Below are 12,337 nucleotides of genomic sequence, written 5' to 3' on the forward strand. Positions count from 1 at the left end.
AGGTGCGAGTGCGTCGCAGTACCACAGAATAAATAATAGTACTACCGTACAGGACGGACACTTCCTGCAAAACCGAAGGTTGGCAGCGATTCAGGGACGAATCATGTCCCTTTCTAATGTATGGCACTATCCCTTATGGCAATTTAGGGTTGTCAAAATTCAAGCCATTATCTGTGCTCGTGCACGCAAAAGGACGTCAAGTTGTGTCAATCCTAATACTTGCTCGGAGCAATGCTAAGCCGAGAATGCCCGAACGGAGGAGTGTAGCCCCACTGGCAGTACTTCAATCTACTCTGTGGCGCCGCTTGACGACGACTTGTGGCCGACGTGGCAACCCTAGAGGGTCGATAGAGAGGGTGCCGCGACACCATACGTCAGTGAGTAAAATAATGGTAAGGAGAGAGCTTATGTATTCTACACATAAAATAGCACTTTTTAAATTTAGGATATGTATAATTTAAATTAATTCTTGTAATAAAAATAAAATATAAACTAAGCTTTGAATAAATTTAAAAGTGGAAAAATTACTGTCTTGGGTGAGACTTGAACTAACGGCCTCTGGATCGATACTCCAGCCCTCTGCCATCTGAACCACCAAGACCAAATCCCTAGCCAGCAAATCTTTCCACCATATTATAGGTCAAGGGGACCCTTAGCGACATCTACCGTAAGAGTGTTACACTTCTTAAACGGCTACCGGAGTTCCAAGTCATATTGGAAATTCACCAGTTACGATGTGCTACCCATACTAATTTTAATGTTTAACAAGCAGAAACGTCTGCGAACGATGCTATTAAGCTTAGAATAAATTTAAAGGTGGAAAAATTACTGTCTTGGGTGAAACTTGAACTCACGGCCACTGGATCGATACTCCAGCGCCCTGCCATCTGAGCCACCAAGACCTCATCCCTAGCCAGCAAATCTTTCCACCACATCACATCATCGCATCGTTCATCACAGACAGACGCAGTTCGATCGCAGACGTTTCTGCTTGTTAAAAATTGAAGCCATAGTTAGCACCGCAATATCCAGAGAGAAATAGGAGGACTCCGTTTATATGGAGATGCGGTCCTTCATTACTTTGTTTTAGGTGTCTTCGCAGGTGCTGTTTCAGGCTGCTCTTGTTAGTTGCAATTATTACTTTTTAGGCTTCGTCCCAGTATGCGTCTTCTGATGACGTCGTAGGTTGGATTCATCGCTGAATTTGTAATCACAATGAATACATGTGAAAGGTTTCTCACCAGTGTGTGTCCTTTCGTGTGTTCGTAACTTATAACTAGTCCTGCACTTGTAATCGCAATCACTACATTTGAACGGCTTCTGTCCGCCTCCGGTGTGTATGTTCTGGTGTGCTAACAAGTTTGCTTTCTGCCTGCACCTGTGGTCGCAATAGCTACATTTGAATGGCTTAGCCCCAGTATGTATCATCAGGTGTAATTTTAAAAGTGATTTCCGACTGCATTTGTATTCACAGTGGCTACACTGAAAAGGCTTCTCGCCAGTATGTGTCCTTTCATGACGTCGTAAGCCTGTTCTATCTCTGCACTTGTGGTCGCAATGACTACATTTGTACGGCTTTTCTCCTGTGTGTATTCTTATGTGACGTTGTAAGCTTGATTTCTGACTGAATTTGTAATCACATAGGCTACACTGATAAGGCTTCTCGCCAGTATGTGTCGTTTTGTGATTTTGTAAGCCTGACCTATCACTACACTTGTAGTCGCAATGACTACATTTGTAAGGCTTCTCTCTGGTGTGTATCCTCTGGTGTGTTAGCAATCTTTCCTTCCGATTACACTTGTATACACAATTACTACATTTATATGGCTTTGTCCCAGTGTGTATCTTCCGGTGTCTTCGTCAATATGATTTCTGATTGCATTTGAAATCGCAGTCGCTACACATAAAAGGTTTTCCAGCCATGTGTATTGTTTGGTGTTTGTATAAATCACTTTTACATGAACTCTTGTAACTACAGTGACTACAATTAAAATTATTCTTAACTGAGTGACTCTTTAAATGAGTCTCCAAACTTTTCTTGGAACTTGTTGTATACTCACATTCAGCACACATGAAATTTGTAACACCGTGTTCGCTTTTCACGTGTTCGATTACAAGAAATTTGGTTTGAAAAGTAGAACTACAAAAATCACAAGCAAATGCTGTTGGTCCGGTGGTCAAGTGTGTGTTTCCTACGTGTTTTCTTAAAAAAATCTTGTTTCTGAAATGTTTGCCACAGTGTTCGCAGCCATATGGTTTGGCTTCATTGTGAAGAGTCGCGTCGCCGCGGAGGCGCTCGAGCACCACGGAGCAAGCCATCGCTCGGTGTTCCCTGGCGCGGGCGGCGCTGCCGTCCGAACACACTGAAACACAAATATTAAGCAATGCATTTACCTCGATAGAAAAATATCGATAAACTAGCTTGTTTTCTCTAAAACCACATTCGTGATGATATATGTAACGAATTACGCCTTTCCTATTCAAGTTATATACATCGTATACGACCACGGATATCCTCTGAATATCATTATGAATGTATAGTAGCAGGAAGGAGAAGAGCAGGACACCATGAGCGCACTAACCCGCCGCTGACGAGTCGCCGTCACTCATCACATCATCCGTCTCCGACTTGACGAGGGGGTCTACATCTGGAACAATAACAAGGAGATGTGTACTCAATAAAATATTTAAAAGAATATTTTTGTGAACTACAAATTTGTGGTATGAAAGAAATACATTATTTATTTCTAAACAGCAACACAAACACTTACGTATATTTACTAACCTTTTGGCCGCCGGACCTAGTCCGCAAAGACGCTCACTCACACGCCAGAGTAAATTCTAAGTAAACAACTAATAAAAACTTTTTACAAAAAAAAGAAAACCGACTTCAAAAAGGATGAAATAAAATATTATCCTTATTAAGTCTATGCGTTACCAACTGATATGTTTGAAGTCGGTGCCAAGCCAACTTTTGAAGCATACCATGATTTTGGTGCGATTCGATAAGGATGTACGTTGGATTGCCTTACAATGAACGTACTTTCTGTAGGTACAGTCGACGTTAAAAATATGTTTACACTTTTCGTCTTATTACAAAGGAGTAAGGTGCAAAAGTGTATAATACATATCTTTGACGTCGACTGTACCTAAGAACACACCTCAGAACACACGATCAAACCTTCTTGGCACAGTCCGTACCATGTTTGTCGGCACGCAAGCGTGGGATCGGGACTGAAGTTATTTCCCGTCCCTTATTCAGAGGACTACATTTCAAAATATAAAACAATTCAAGGAATTTACGTTCTTGCCAAATTTCACCTAAAGCGGTTCAGTTGTTTAGCCATGAAAAGGCGACAAAGAGGTAGACAGAATTACTTATACATTTATATAATAGTTGTAATGGTACAGTTCTAATGGGATTTATAGTCATAAAGCTGATTATTTTTGACGGGTATTCTTTACTACTTGGCTTGGCACCGACTTCAAACATATCAGTTGGTAACGCATAGACTTAATAAGGATAATATTTTATTTCATCCTTTTTGAAGTCGGTTTTCTTTTTTTTGTAAAAAGTTTTTATTTTTCCAGTTTTAGTTTTAACGCATTGTTAATAGCGCGACGCGTGAATGAAAAACAACATCATGATTAACACTAAATTCGTGTATCTACTTTAATAAATATGTAATCTGGAATTTTCTCGAGTCCGTCTGGGAAATTATTTCTGATCCCTCAACCCCCCCCCCCCCCCCCCCCGATCACTCAACCTCATAGCGTATCAACCCCTGATCCACGTACCCCTCGGCCCTGAACCAGCACCCCTTCAACCACCATTACCCGACCCCTTAATCCCCGACCCCTTAACTCCTAACCCCGATCAGTAGCCTTACCAGCTTACCAAGAGTTTGACATTGATTTATTCGCTAGCGTGTGTGTAACTTACTTTCTTTGCATCTCGCTCGTACTGGCATATTAGTGCGAGCGAGATGCATAAAAAGTAAGTTACGAAGACGTTAGCGTCGCTAACTTAGCGAATATGTCAATGTCAAACTCGTGGTAAGGCTACACTTGCACTACATCAAATTGGCGGTGCTCGGAAGCAAATGCTCGAGTTACTTTAGAAAACACCGAAATCACTTTACACGTGCCTTTAAAAACTGAGGAGATCCCTCAATTCCTCATGGATTCCATCATCAGACCAGAACCAAAAATAATACGGAAACACCTTGGAGGCAACTCCTTCCAAACAAAAAAAGAATTACTCAAATCGGATCACAGGTGCCGGAGTAATCGCTGAACATACTACATTTAATAAATCATCATCATTATCATCAAAACAATCATCATCATCAGGTCTACTTCATCAAAGTGGTGGTTTTCGGGAGAAAATGCTCGAGTTGCTTAAGAAAACACCCAAATCACCATGCATGTGCCTTTAAAAATTGAGGAGTTCCCTCAATTCCTCATGGATCCCATCACCAGAACAGAACCAAATTAAAATGGGACCAACTCGGAGGTAGCTCCTTTCAAACAAAAAAAGAATTACTCAAATCGGACTACGGATGTCGGAGTAATCGGTGAACGTACATAGAAAAAAAAAAAAAAAATAGCCACAGCCGAATACAGAACCTCCTCCTTCTATGAAATGGAAGTCGGTTAATAAAAAGTTAAGGGATTGTGATATCAATATTTACAATTTATGGTAAAAATATTCTCAATTTGGCTTTGTTCTTAACCAACTTTAATTTATTTCGAGAGTGCCAAAAATTAACATATTTTTTACACACGACAATGTTAAAAATAAAGGTCTTTATCATTAAAAACAACCACTAAACAATATCGATTCATGACGTAATATCACCGCACTAGGCTCTACGAGAAGTCTTGTATACATGACAACGGCGCGCATGGACTGCCCGCAGTGCAGACCGACAAGGACCGTTTCCGCGCGGATTAAGTAATAATAGTCTCTAGGTCAACGGCGTAAGCGCTTGTCGGTACGTAAACTTTATAAGCGTATGGTTAGAGCCGTGCATCGTGTGTCGATAATATAAATGTACCGGAACTGCATTGGGGAAAATGACAATTGTCAATGAGTGAAGAACAATAATATTGGAAAAGGGTGGGAATCAGAAATGTTCGGGAATGCATGTTTCACATTCGACATGTTCCTTAGAAGAGCTTGTCAGTTCCCGTATTACACCCTCCCTACCATAATAATTTTTCGTCAATTTCAAATACATAACATTCTCATAGTTAGGCGACACTGACTAGTCCGAGCGTCCGCCTGTAGGTACCATTCTTGTGCGAACTACACTATCATCTCAAAATGAATCATTTGTTCTGCAAATAGACCACAAGGACAGATTTACTTGTCTGACTCTACTATGGACAGCTGAACAAGTTCCCTGAACTCCAGCTATAGTTATGCCTGTCTCTCTCTCGTTTAACGTATTCTAGTTACTAGTTATCACCAATTGGCATTTAACAGGTGTTCAAATGCTTAAATAAAACCAGATTGGCCACTTGATACTTATTTTTTTTTTTTTTTTTTTATTATGAATGGGCTTACTCATGGCCACAGACTAGCCGAGGCGTAGACGTGGCCTACGATGGAGCGAGCTCGCCCAGAAGGTGCCTGTTCACTCTATATTCTTTAGAGATGCACCGGATATTCGGTTACTATCCGGTATCCGCCCTATCCGGCCAGTATTTATATATCCGGCCGGATACCGGATAGTGCCCTACTATCCGGCCGAATACCGGATAGTACCATTGCTTGATTTCGGAGTAAACAAATTGGATTTAAGAAACAGTCACGGTCATTATCGTACTTGTTTATTATTTTAAAACAATTTAGAGATTCAACTGACTTGCACGCGCACTCATTTCGAACCTAGAAATGTGTCCGCGCGAACGTTCACTTAGAAACAGGTCAAAACTGCAGAATGCGCACCTGAAAAACCGAAATGTAGGTGCAGCTCTGCTGGCCGATATTCGGCGGCCGGATACCGGATATTCGGCCGATGGTCAGGCCGAATATCCAGTATCCGGCCAAACAACTATCCGTTGCATCTCTAATATTCTCATATCGAGTTAACATTCCTATCCCTAGCTGTCTTGTATACAAGACAACGGCGACGAGGAATATGAAAAACGTTGAAAACTGGAGCAATTTTTTTGATTGCCTTATTATAAAAGAATGGATTTATTTATCTGCTTTAAATGCAATTATTTTAAAAATCAAAGACCTAAAATATTAACACGATTGTAAAAAAATAATACAATTGATGTTTTTTCACATTTACCGAGCGGTTGAATGTGTGTCTTGTATACAAGACAGCGGCGCCAGTGTATGGTTCTATCGTTGTCTTGTATACATGCCAACGGCGGTCAAAGGGCTAAAATAAATGAAGTGTCCAAGAGAAAATTATTAGTAATTATTATTTCCCTTTTTTGACATCGTAAATATTTGCTACCTATGTACTAAATAAGTAGGTACATGTTTGTACAACTTTTTCCCTTACAATATGATATATATATTATATGTATCAAGATATGAACTCACCCATGAGTACCTTGCTCTTCTCTTCGCCGACCTCCGACTGATCCACCAGTACGGGCTCCTTATCTGAAGCAAGACTTAATTATAAAATATCGGTAAATTAGCTTGGTTTCTCTAAAACCACATTCGTGATGATATATGTAACGAATTACGCCTTTCCTATTCAAGTTATATAAATCGTTTACGTACGACCACGGATATCCTATGTAGACGTGTATAAGTAATGCTCGTAATATCACAAACGAGATATCTCTCGAACACGTAATATGGCATTAGTCGTCACTCCGAGAAATCAACCAGTACTTCCAACATTACGCATCACGCGAGCCGAGCGCGCGACCGCGCGAGCGCCAACGACCGGCCGAAGCGCGCAAAATGGATTCAATTCCACATAGATTGACCCGCCGATATGAAAGGTCAGTTCAAGTCTACTCACAGAGCGCGTAATGTGTAATGCCACTTGTGATAGTGTCATGTTTGTTCGCCATGCCATGATTGCTTTGTTATCTCGCTCGCACTCGCACTCAGCGCTTGGTCGCTCTCGCTCTGCTATGCTTTCGGCCATCTTCGGAACCATTTGGGTAGGTCCGCTCGGCCGATCGCCGCGGTTTAAGCTGTCGCACTATTTAATATAATTTTCTGCATCTGCAATAGATTTAAAACTCTAATGCGTCCACGGAGAGCTTAAAATGTTTTCTTATAATACGAGAAGGACGCGGTGGCATCGAGTAATTTATTTGCGATTTTGAATTAGACGAAAACAAAACCGTTTTTTATTATTATGAAATGTTTGATTGTTTGGTTGACTTTTGCGGTTCGCAGCAAATTAAGTACGAGTTAATACATGTTTATCCTTTAATAGTGAATTAGTGCGTATCGAGACTGACTGTAGAAATTCGATTTGTTTATAAAGACTGTTTGAACTAAATTGTAAATATAGAATAAATTGTAAAAAGTGTAAATAATAGTTCCGTTATGGCAAGATTCTATTAATGTGCTGGTGAGTAATCAATTTTTTACGGACTAATGGTGACTTTGACTGTTATAGAATACTCGCCGTATCGGGAAGTTCCATAGGCAATTATCTACCTCCGAAACTTACATACATAATTACACTATTTTATGATTTATAAGTACTAACAAAAAATCTAACACGGCGACAAAACGCAACGCGTAATAAATAGATGGATCGCCGATACGGATCCGTGACGCCCTAGAATCACTAGAGTGCTGTAGATGCGCTACGTAATGTAAGAGATAGCTGTAATGTGGCCGTCTAGCGCGCCCGAGCGCTGTTTCACGGTCGGGCCATGTTTCGAGTGATGAGTGATGTGATATCTCAGTGTAATGTTACGTGTTCGGAAAAGTGATGATATAGCATTCCTTTTTGGAGCACTGTTTCGCGCATGTCTACTGAATATCACTATGAATGTATAGTAGCAGGAAAGGACAAGAGCAGGACAACATGACAACACTAACCCGCCGCTGACGAGTCGCCGTCACTCATCACATCATCCGTCTCCGACTTGACGAGGGGGTCTTCATCTGGAACAATAACAAGGAGATGTGTACTCAATAAAATATGTAAAAGAATATTTTTGTGAACTATAAATTTGTGGTATGAAAGAAATAAATTATTTATTTCTAAACAGCAACACAAACACTTATTTACCAAAATAAATGAAGTGTCCAAGGGAAAATTATTAGCAATTATTATTTCCCTTTTTTGACATCGTAAATATTTGCTACCTATGTAATAAATAAGGAGGTACATGTTTGTACAACTTTTACCCTTACAATATGATATATATATATCTCTCTCTCTCTAGCTTTTTTCTACCCTTCGGGTGTAGGCCTCCTTCATTTTACGCCATTTGTCACGGTCTTTTGCAATCTGGAGCCACTTCTTCCCCGCAGTCCTTTTGATGTCGTCGTCCCAACGCATCTTGGGCCTACTTTGGGGACGCTCCTCCCCCCATGGTCGCCACTCAAGTAGTCGTTTACTCCACGAGTCGGTCTTTCTTGCTATATGACCCGCCCATTCCCACTTCAAATTTGCTACGCGTTTCACAACATCCGTGACCTTGCTCTGCTGTCTCAGCCACTCGTTTGTTTTACGGTCTCTCAATGTGACCCCCACCAGTTTTCTCTCTAGCGCCCGCTGGACAACGTTCAGTTTATGTTATATGTCCTTAGGCCTGAGTTACACTTGTAAGTTTTACTTACGTAAGTAGGGACACGGCTATACTACAGAATGAGAGATGAATATCGTTATCTCATTCTAACAAATAACTTTGTCCCTACTTACGTAAGTAAAACTTACAAGTGTAACTCAGGCCTTAGTGAAAACCCAGGTTTCAGCTCCATAGGTGAGAACAGGTAGGATACATTGGTCAAATATGCGTGCTTTTTGTTCGGCTTTAAGGTTCATTTTGAAGGCAAACTCAAGATTGGAATAAGCTGCCCAGGCTAGTCGTACGCGTCTGTTGATTTCATTGGTTTGGTTCTTCTTACCAGTCACTATCTCTTGTCCCAGATACACGTATTTATCGACAGTTTCGATGGCGGTATGGTTAACTGTGATACTCGCCTTGACATCTGTATTGGTCATAACTTTTGTCTTGTCTAGATTCATTTCCATCGGGTATAGTTTGTTCCTCTAAGCATTTGTTGAAAGCTGTTTTAAGTAGCTCAATCACTCTATCTCCCCCATCCTTTACCATTTCGATAATGATGTTATCACTGCCGGGTGCCTTACCATTTTTCATTTTTCTGAGGGCATGTTCAATTTGTTATATATGTACTGTAAAAGCCCGAAGTACGGCAAAACCTAGGATTTACCGGTAAAACCCGAAATGTTAAATCATACTAGTTTACTTCGGGCTTTTACCAACACCGATATGGTAAATCCTAGGTCTTACCACGGCGACCGGTAAAGTTTGAATCATGCACTGATTCTCAACTCCCGCTCAAACCCCCGTACACCGCACCGCATGCGCCGTTAAGTGGGTTAGGTTAGGTTTGAACTGCGATCCTCACAGAACCGAACAAAAGTGGGTTAGGTTAGAACTGCGAGCCTTACAGAAACGAAATGCTACTAGAAAAGTGGGTGGTTTTACCTCCTTTTCTACATAGTACACCATCTACCATAATCTTTCATCGGGCCCCATAGAAGTCGTTTTTTTTTCTTAAAAATTATCATCTAATCATTTCAAGAATCAGTGCATGATTCACAGTTTACCGGTCGCCGTGGTAAGACCTAGGATTTACTATATCGGTGTCGGTCAAAGCCCGAAGTAAACTAGTAAGATTTAACATTTCGGGCTTTTACCGATCGGTATCGGTAAAAACTAGGATTTACCGGTAAAACCTAGGTTTTGCCATATTTCAGGCTTTTACGGTAACATATATATTATACGTATCAAGATATGAACTCACCCATAAGTACCTTGCTCTTCTCTTCCCCGACCTCTGACTGATCCACCAGTAGGGGCTCCTCATCTGAAGCAAGACTTAATTATATAAACATCAGAACAAACACCGCTTAATGAAGCATTCACAAAGAGTCCGGACACCACACATCGGTGGAGTTCAACTTAAATAATCTTTAATGAAAAAAAAAAACTGACTTTATTCATCAGTTTGAAATGCAATATAATGATATTGAAAACTAGAGATGCAACGGATAGTTGTTTGGCCGGATACCGGATATTCGGCCTGACCATCGGCCGAACATCCGGTATCCGGCCGCCGAATATTCGGCCAGGGGAACTATACCTACATTTCGGTTTTTCAGGTGCGCATTCAGCAGGTTTGACCTGTTTCCTAGTAAACGTTCGCGCGGACTCTTTTCTAGGTTCAAAATGAGTGCGCGTGCAATTCAGTGGAACGATTAAATTGTTTTAAAATAATTAACAAGTATGATTAAGACCGTGTCTGTTTCTTAAATCCAATTTGTTTACTCCGAAATCAAGCAATGTTACTATCCGGTATCCGGCCGGATAGTAAGTCACTATCCGGTATCCGGCCGGATAGTAAAATAATGGCCGGATAGGCCGGATACCGGATAGTAACCGAATATCGGGTGCATCTCTATTGAAAACCATAGTGAATGAAAACAAAGCATAAAAACCGACTTCTATATTACAGTATTATATTTATAGTTGTATATTAAAATTATGTAAACAGAAAAGTACTTACATAACACATCGAACACAGAATCATCATCAGCCTGCTCAGATTTGACCGCAGACACCGCTGAACAACACAAGTAATGTTATTTAAAAATAGAAACAAACTAAGAGAATTTTAACTGTCTACCTTCTGGTTCCTGAGAGTCTGCCGACAGACAGTTTGGTAATACATAATATGGCTTTGGAGTAATTGGAACCCTATTAAACAGAAAATATTCTTAAACTGAAGCAAAATGACTGATGTAGCATATCAGTAACTAGTATTTATAGATATTTTCTAAATCAAATTTTAATTTAGTACATTATTTTCTTGACACACCTTTAACAAGCTGTGCCTGCAGCTCCGCCTGGCTGCACTGCACTTGCAGCTTGAAGTCGCTCGCGTCTCGCAGGCGGCCCACGCACGCCGAGCAGATGCCGCACGAGTCCGAGCCGCCCACTACCAGCTGCAAGTTAAGTTATTCAAATTATCATATACATCTAAATTATCAATTTTTTTGGTTTGTGTACATGTGTCAAATAGATTGTCTTTTGCTTACTTATATATCGAAGCACTCTTTGATCATGTCGGCATATATCTCCGTTATGCCGAGATGTGTGTACGGCGTCGTCAGGTCCTTGTCCGGAGCACACCGCAGGCAGCAGAGACACGCCTGCGTCACGTCCATCACGGCAGCCGTGCGGTGCGCGAGAATCCTCCAATGGACTTAAAACAAACACCACAACAATACGAGTGTACGTACAGATATTGCTATTATTATATTAGAAAAATAGCAGATAATTAACAAAAAAATCAGCGTCTGAGCCGTGTATGAGCAGTCCCATGACACTGACAGTGACAGGGAGCGGAGGGTTCTACCAGACGGCCGTACCGGATCGCGAAATTGGAAAATTTCGAAAGCGAAATTTTCGATCGTGTGGCATACAGATTAATAGAATAGTTAAAGGCTGGCCTGGAAGGAATGATAAAATCGACCGATTTGATCAGTGTACGTAGCCAAGGTCCAATCATTAACACTCCATAGCGAATAAAACGCAACTGTTACTGTATGATAGAGAGAAGAATAATAATGATAGAGATAGATGACTAGGCTACGCGCCCAAAAAAGAAGTAGGCGTCAATCTCATCCAACTGGACAATCCTTTAACTGTTTATTAATCTATAAACCACACAATCGAACAGGCTTCGGACTAAGTTCGTGGTCCGGTACATCCGTCTGTTGAAGCTTTTAGACTTACTACTTTTTCTGAACGTACCCTGCGTCTCCGCTCGCTGTCACTGTCAAATGTTAAAAGTCAGTGTCATGGGACTACGCTCACTGCGCTCGCTGCGCTCACTATGCGCCAGTGTTGCCAACTTGGCATAAATAATACCAGATCTGGCATATTTTCACTTGCTTTGGCACCAAAATTTTCCATTTAGCATCTGGCATATTTTTTAGCATAATTTAGTCTAAGCCAAGTTTGCATCAACTTGGCAACATCAATATGCGCCATCGCCTTATGTGGTTCATATTTTCATATGAATTTTGACTTTTGTCTGTGGACGGATTGACGTCGACGGACTATATAAAGTTAG

At 40.9% G+C, this 12,337-nt stretch overlaps 1 protein-coding gene across 1 annotated transcript; it reads right to left on the reverse strand.

Annotated features, from left to right (window-relative positions):
- Positions 1 to 1,720: 1,720 nt before the first annotated feature.
- Positions 1,721 to 11,426, reverse strand: LOC134674174 (zinc finger protein Xfin-like). Its single transcript, XM_063532230.1, has 9 exons — positions 11,412 to 11,426; positions 11,078 to 11,204; positions 10,766 to 10,822; positions 10,014 to 10,066; positions 8,447 to 8,726; positions 8,056 to 8,110; positions 6,569 to 6,642; positions 2,583 to 2,648; positions 1,721 to 2,363 (listed from the first exon to the last, which is right to left on the reverse strand). Exons 1-9 carry the CDS (start codon positions 11,424 to 11,426, stop codon positions 1,861 to 1,863), a joined length of 1,230 nt encoding a protein of 409 aa, XP_063388300.1. The 3' UTR covers positions 1,721 to 1,860.
- Between the last annotated feature and the right edge of the window lie 911 nt (positions 11,427 to 12,337).

Source organism: Cydia fagiglandana, chromosome 19 (genome assembly GCF_963556715.1).
Source record: "Cydia fagiglandana chromosome 19, ilCydFagi1.1, whole genome shotgun sequence".
NCBI lineage: Eukaryota > Metazoa > Arthropoda > Insecta > Lepidoptera > Tortricidae > Cydia > Cydia fagiglandana.

Coding starts and splice junctions, on each gene's coding strand:
- LOC134674174 (XM_063532230.1), bottom strand. Junction 8,727..10,013: donor TCGGGGAAGAGAAGAGCAAG/GTACTTATGGGT, acceptor AACGTTGTCCAG/CGGGCGCTAGAGAGAAAACT. Junction 2,364..2,582: donor CGGCGACTCGTCAGCGGCGG/GTTAGTGCGCTC, acceptor TTTGTGTTTCAG/TGTGTTCGGACGGCAGCGCC.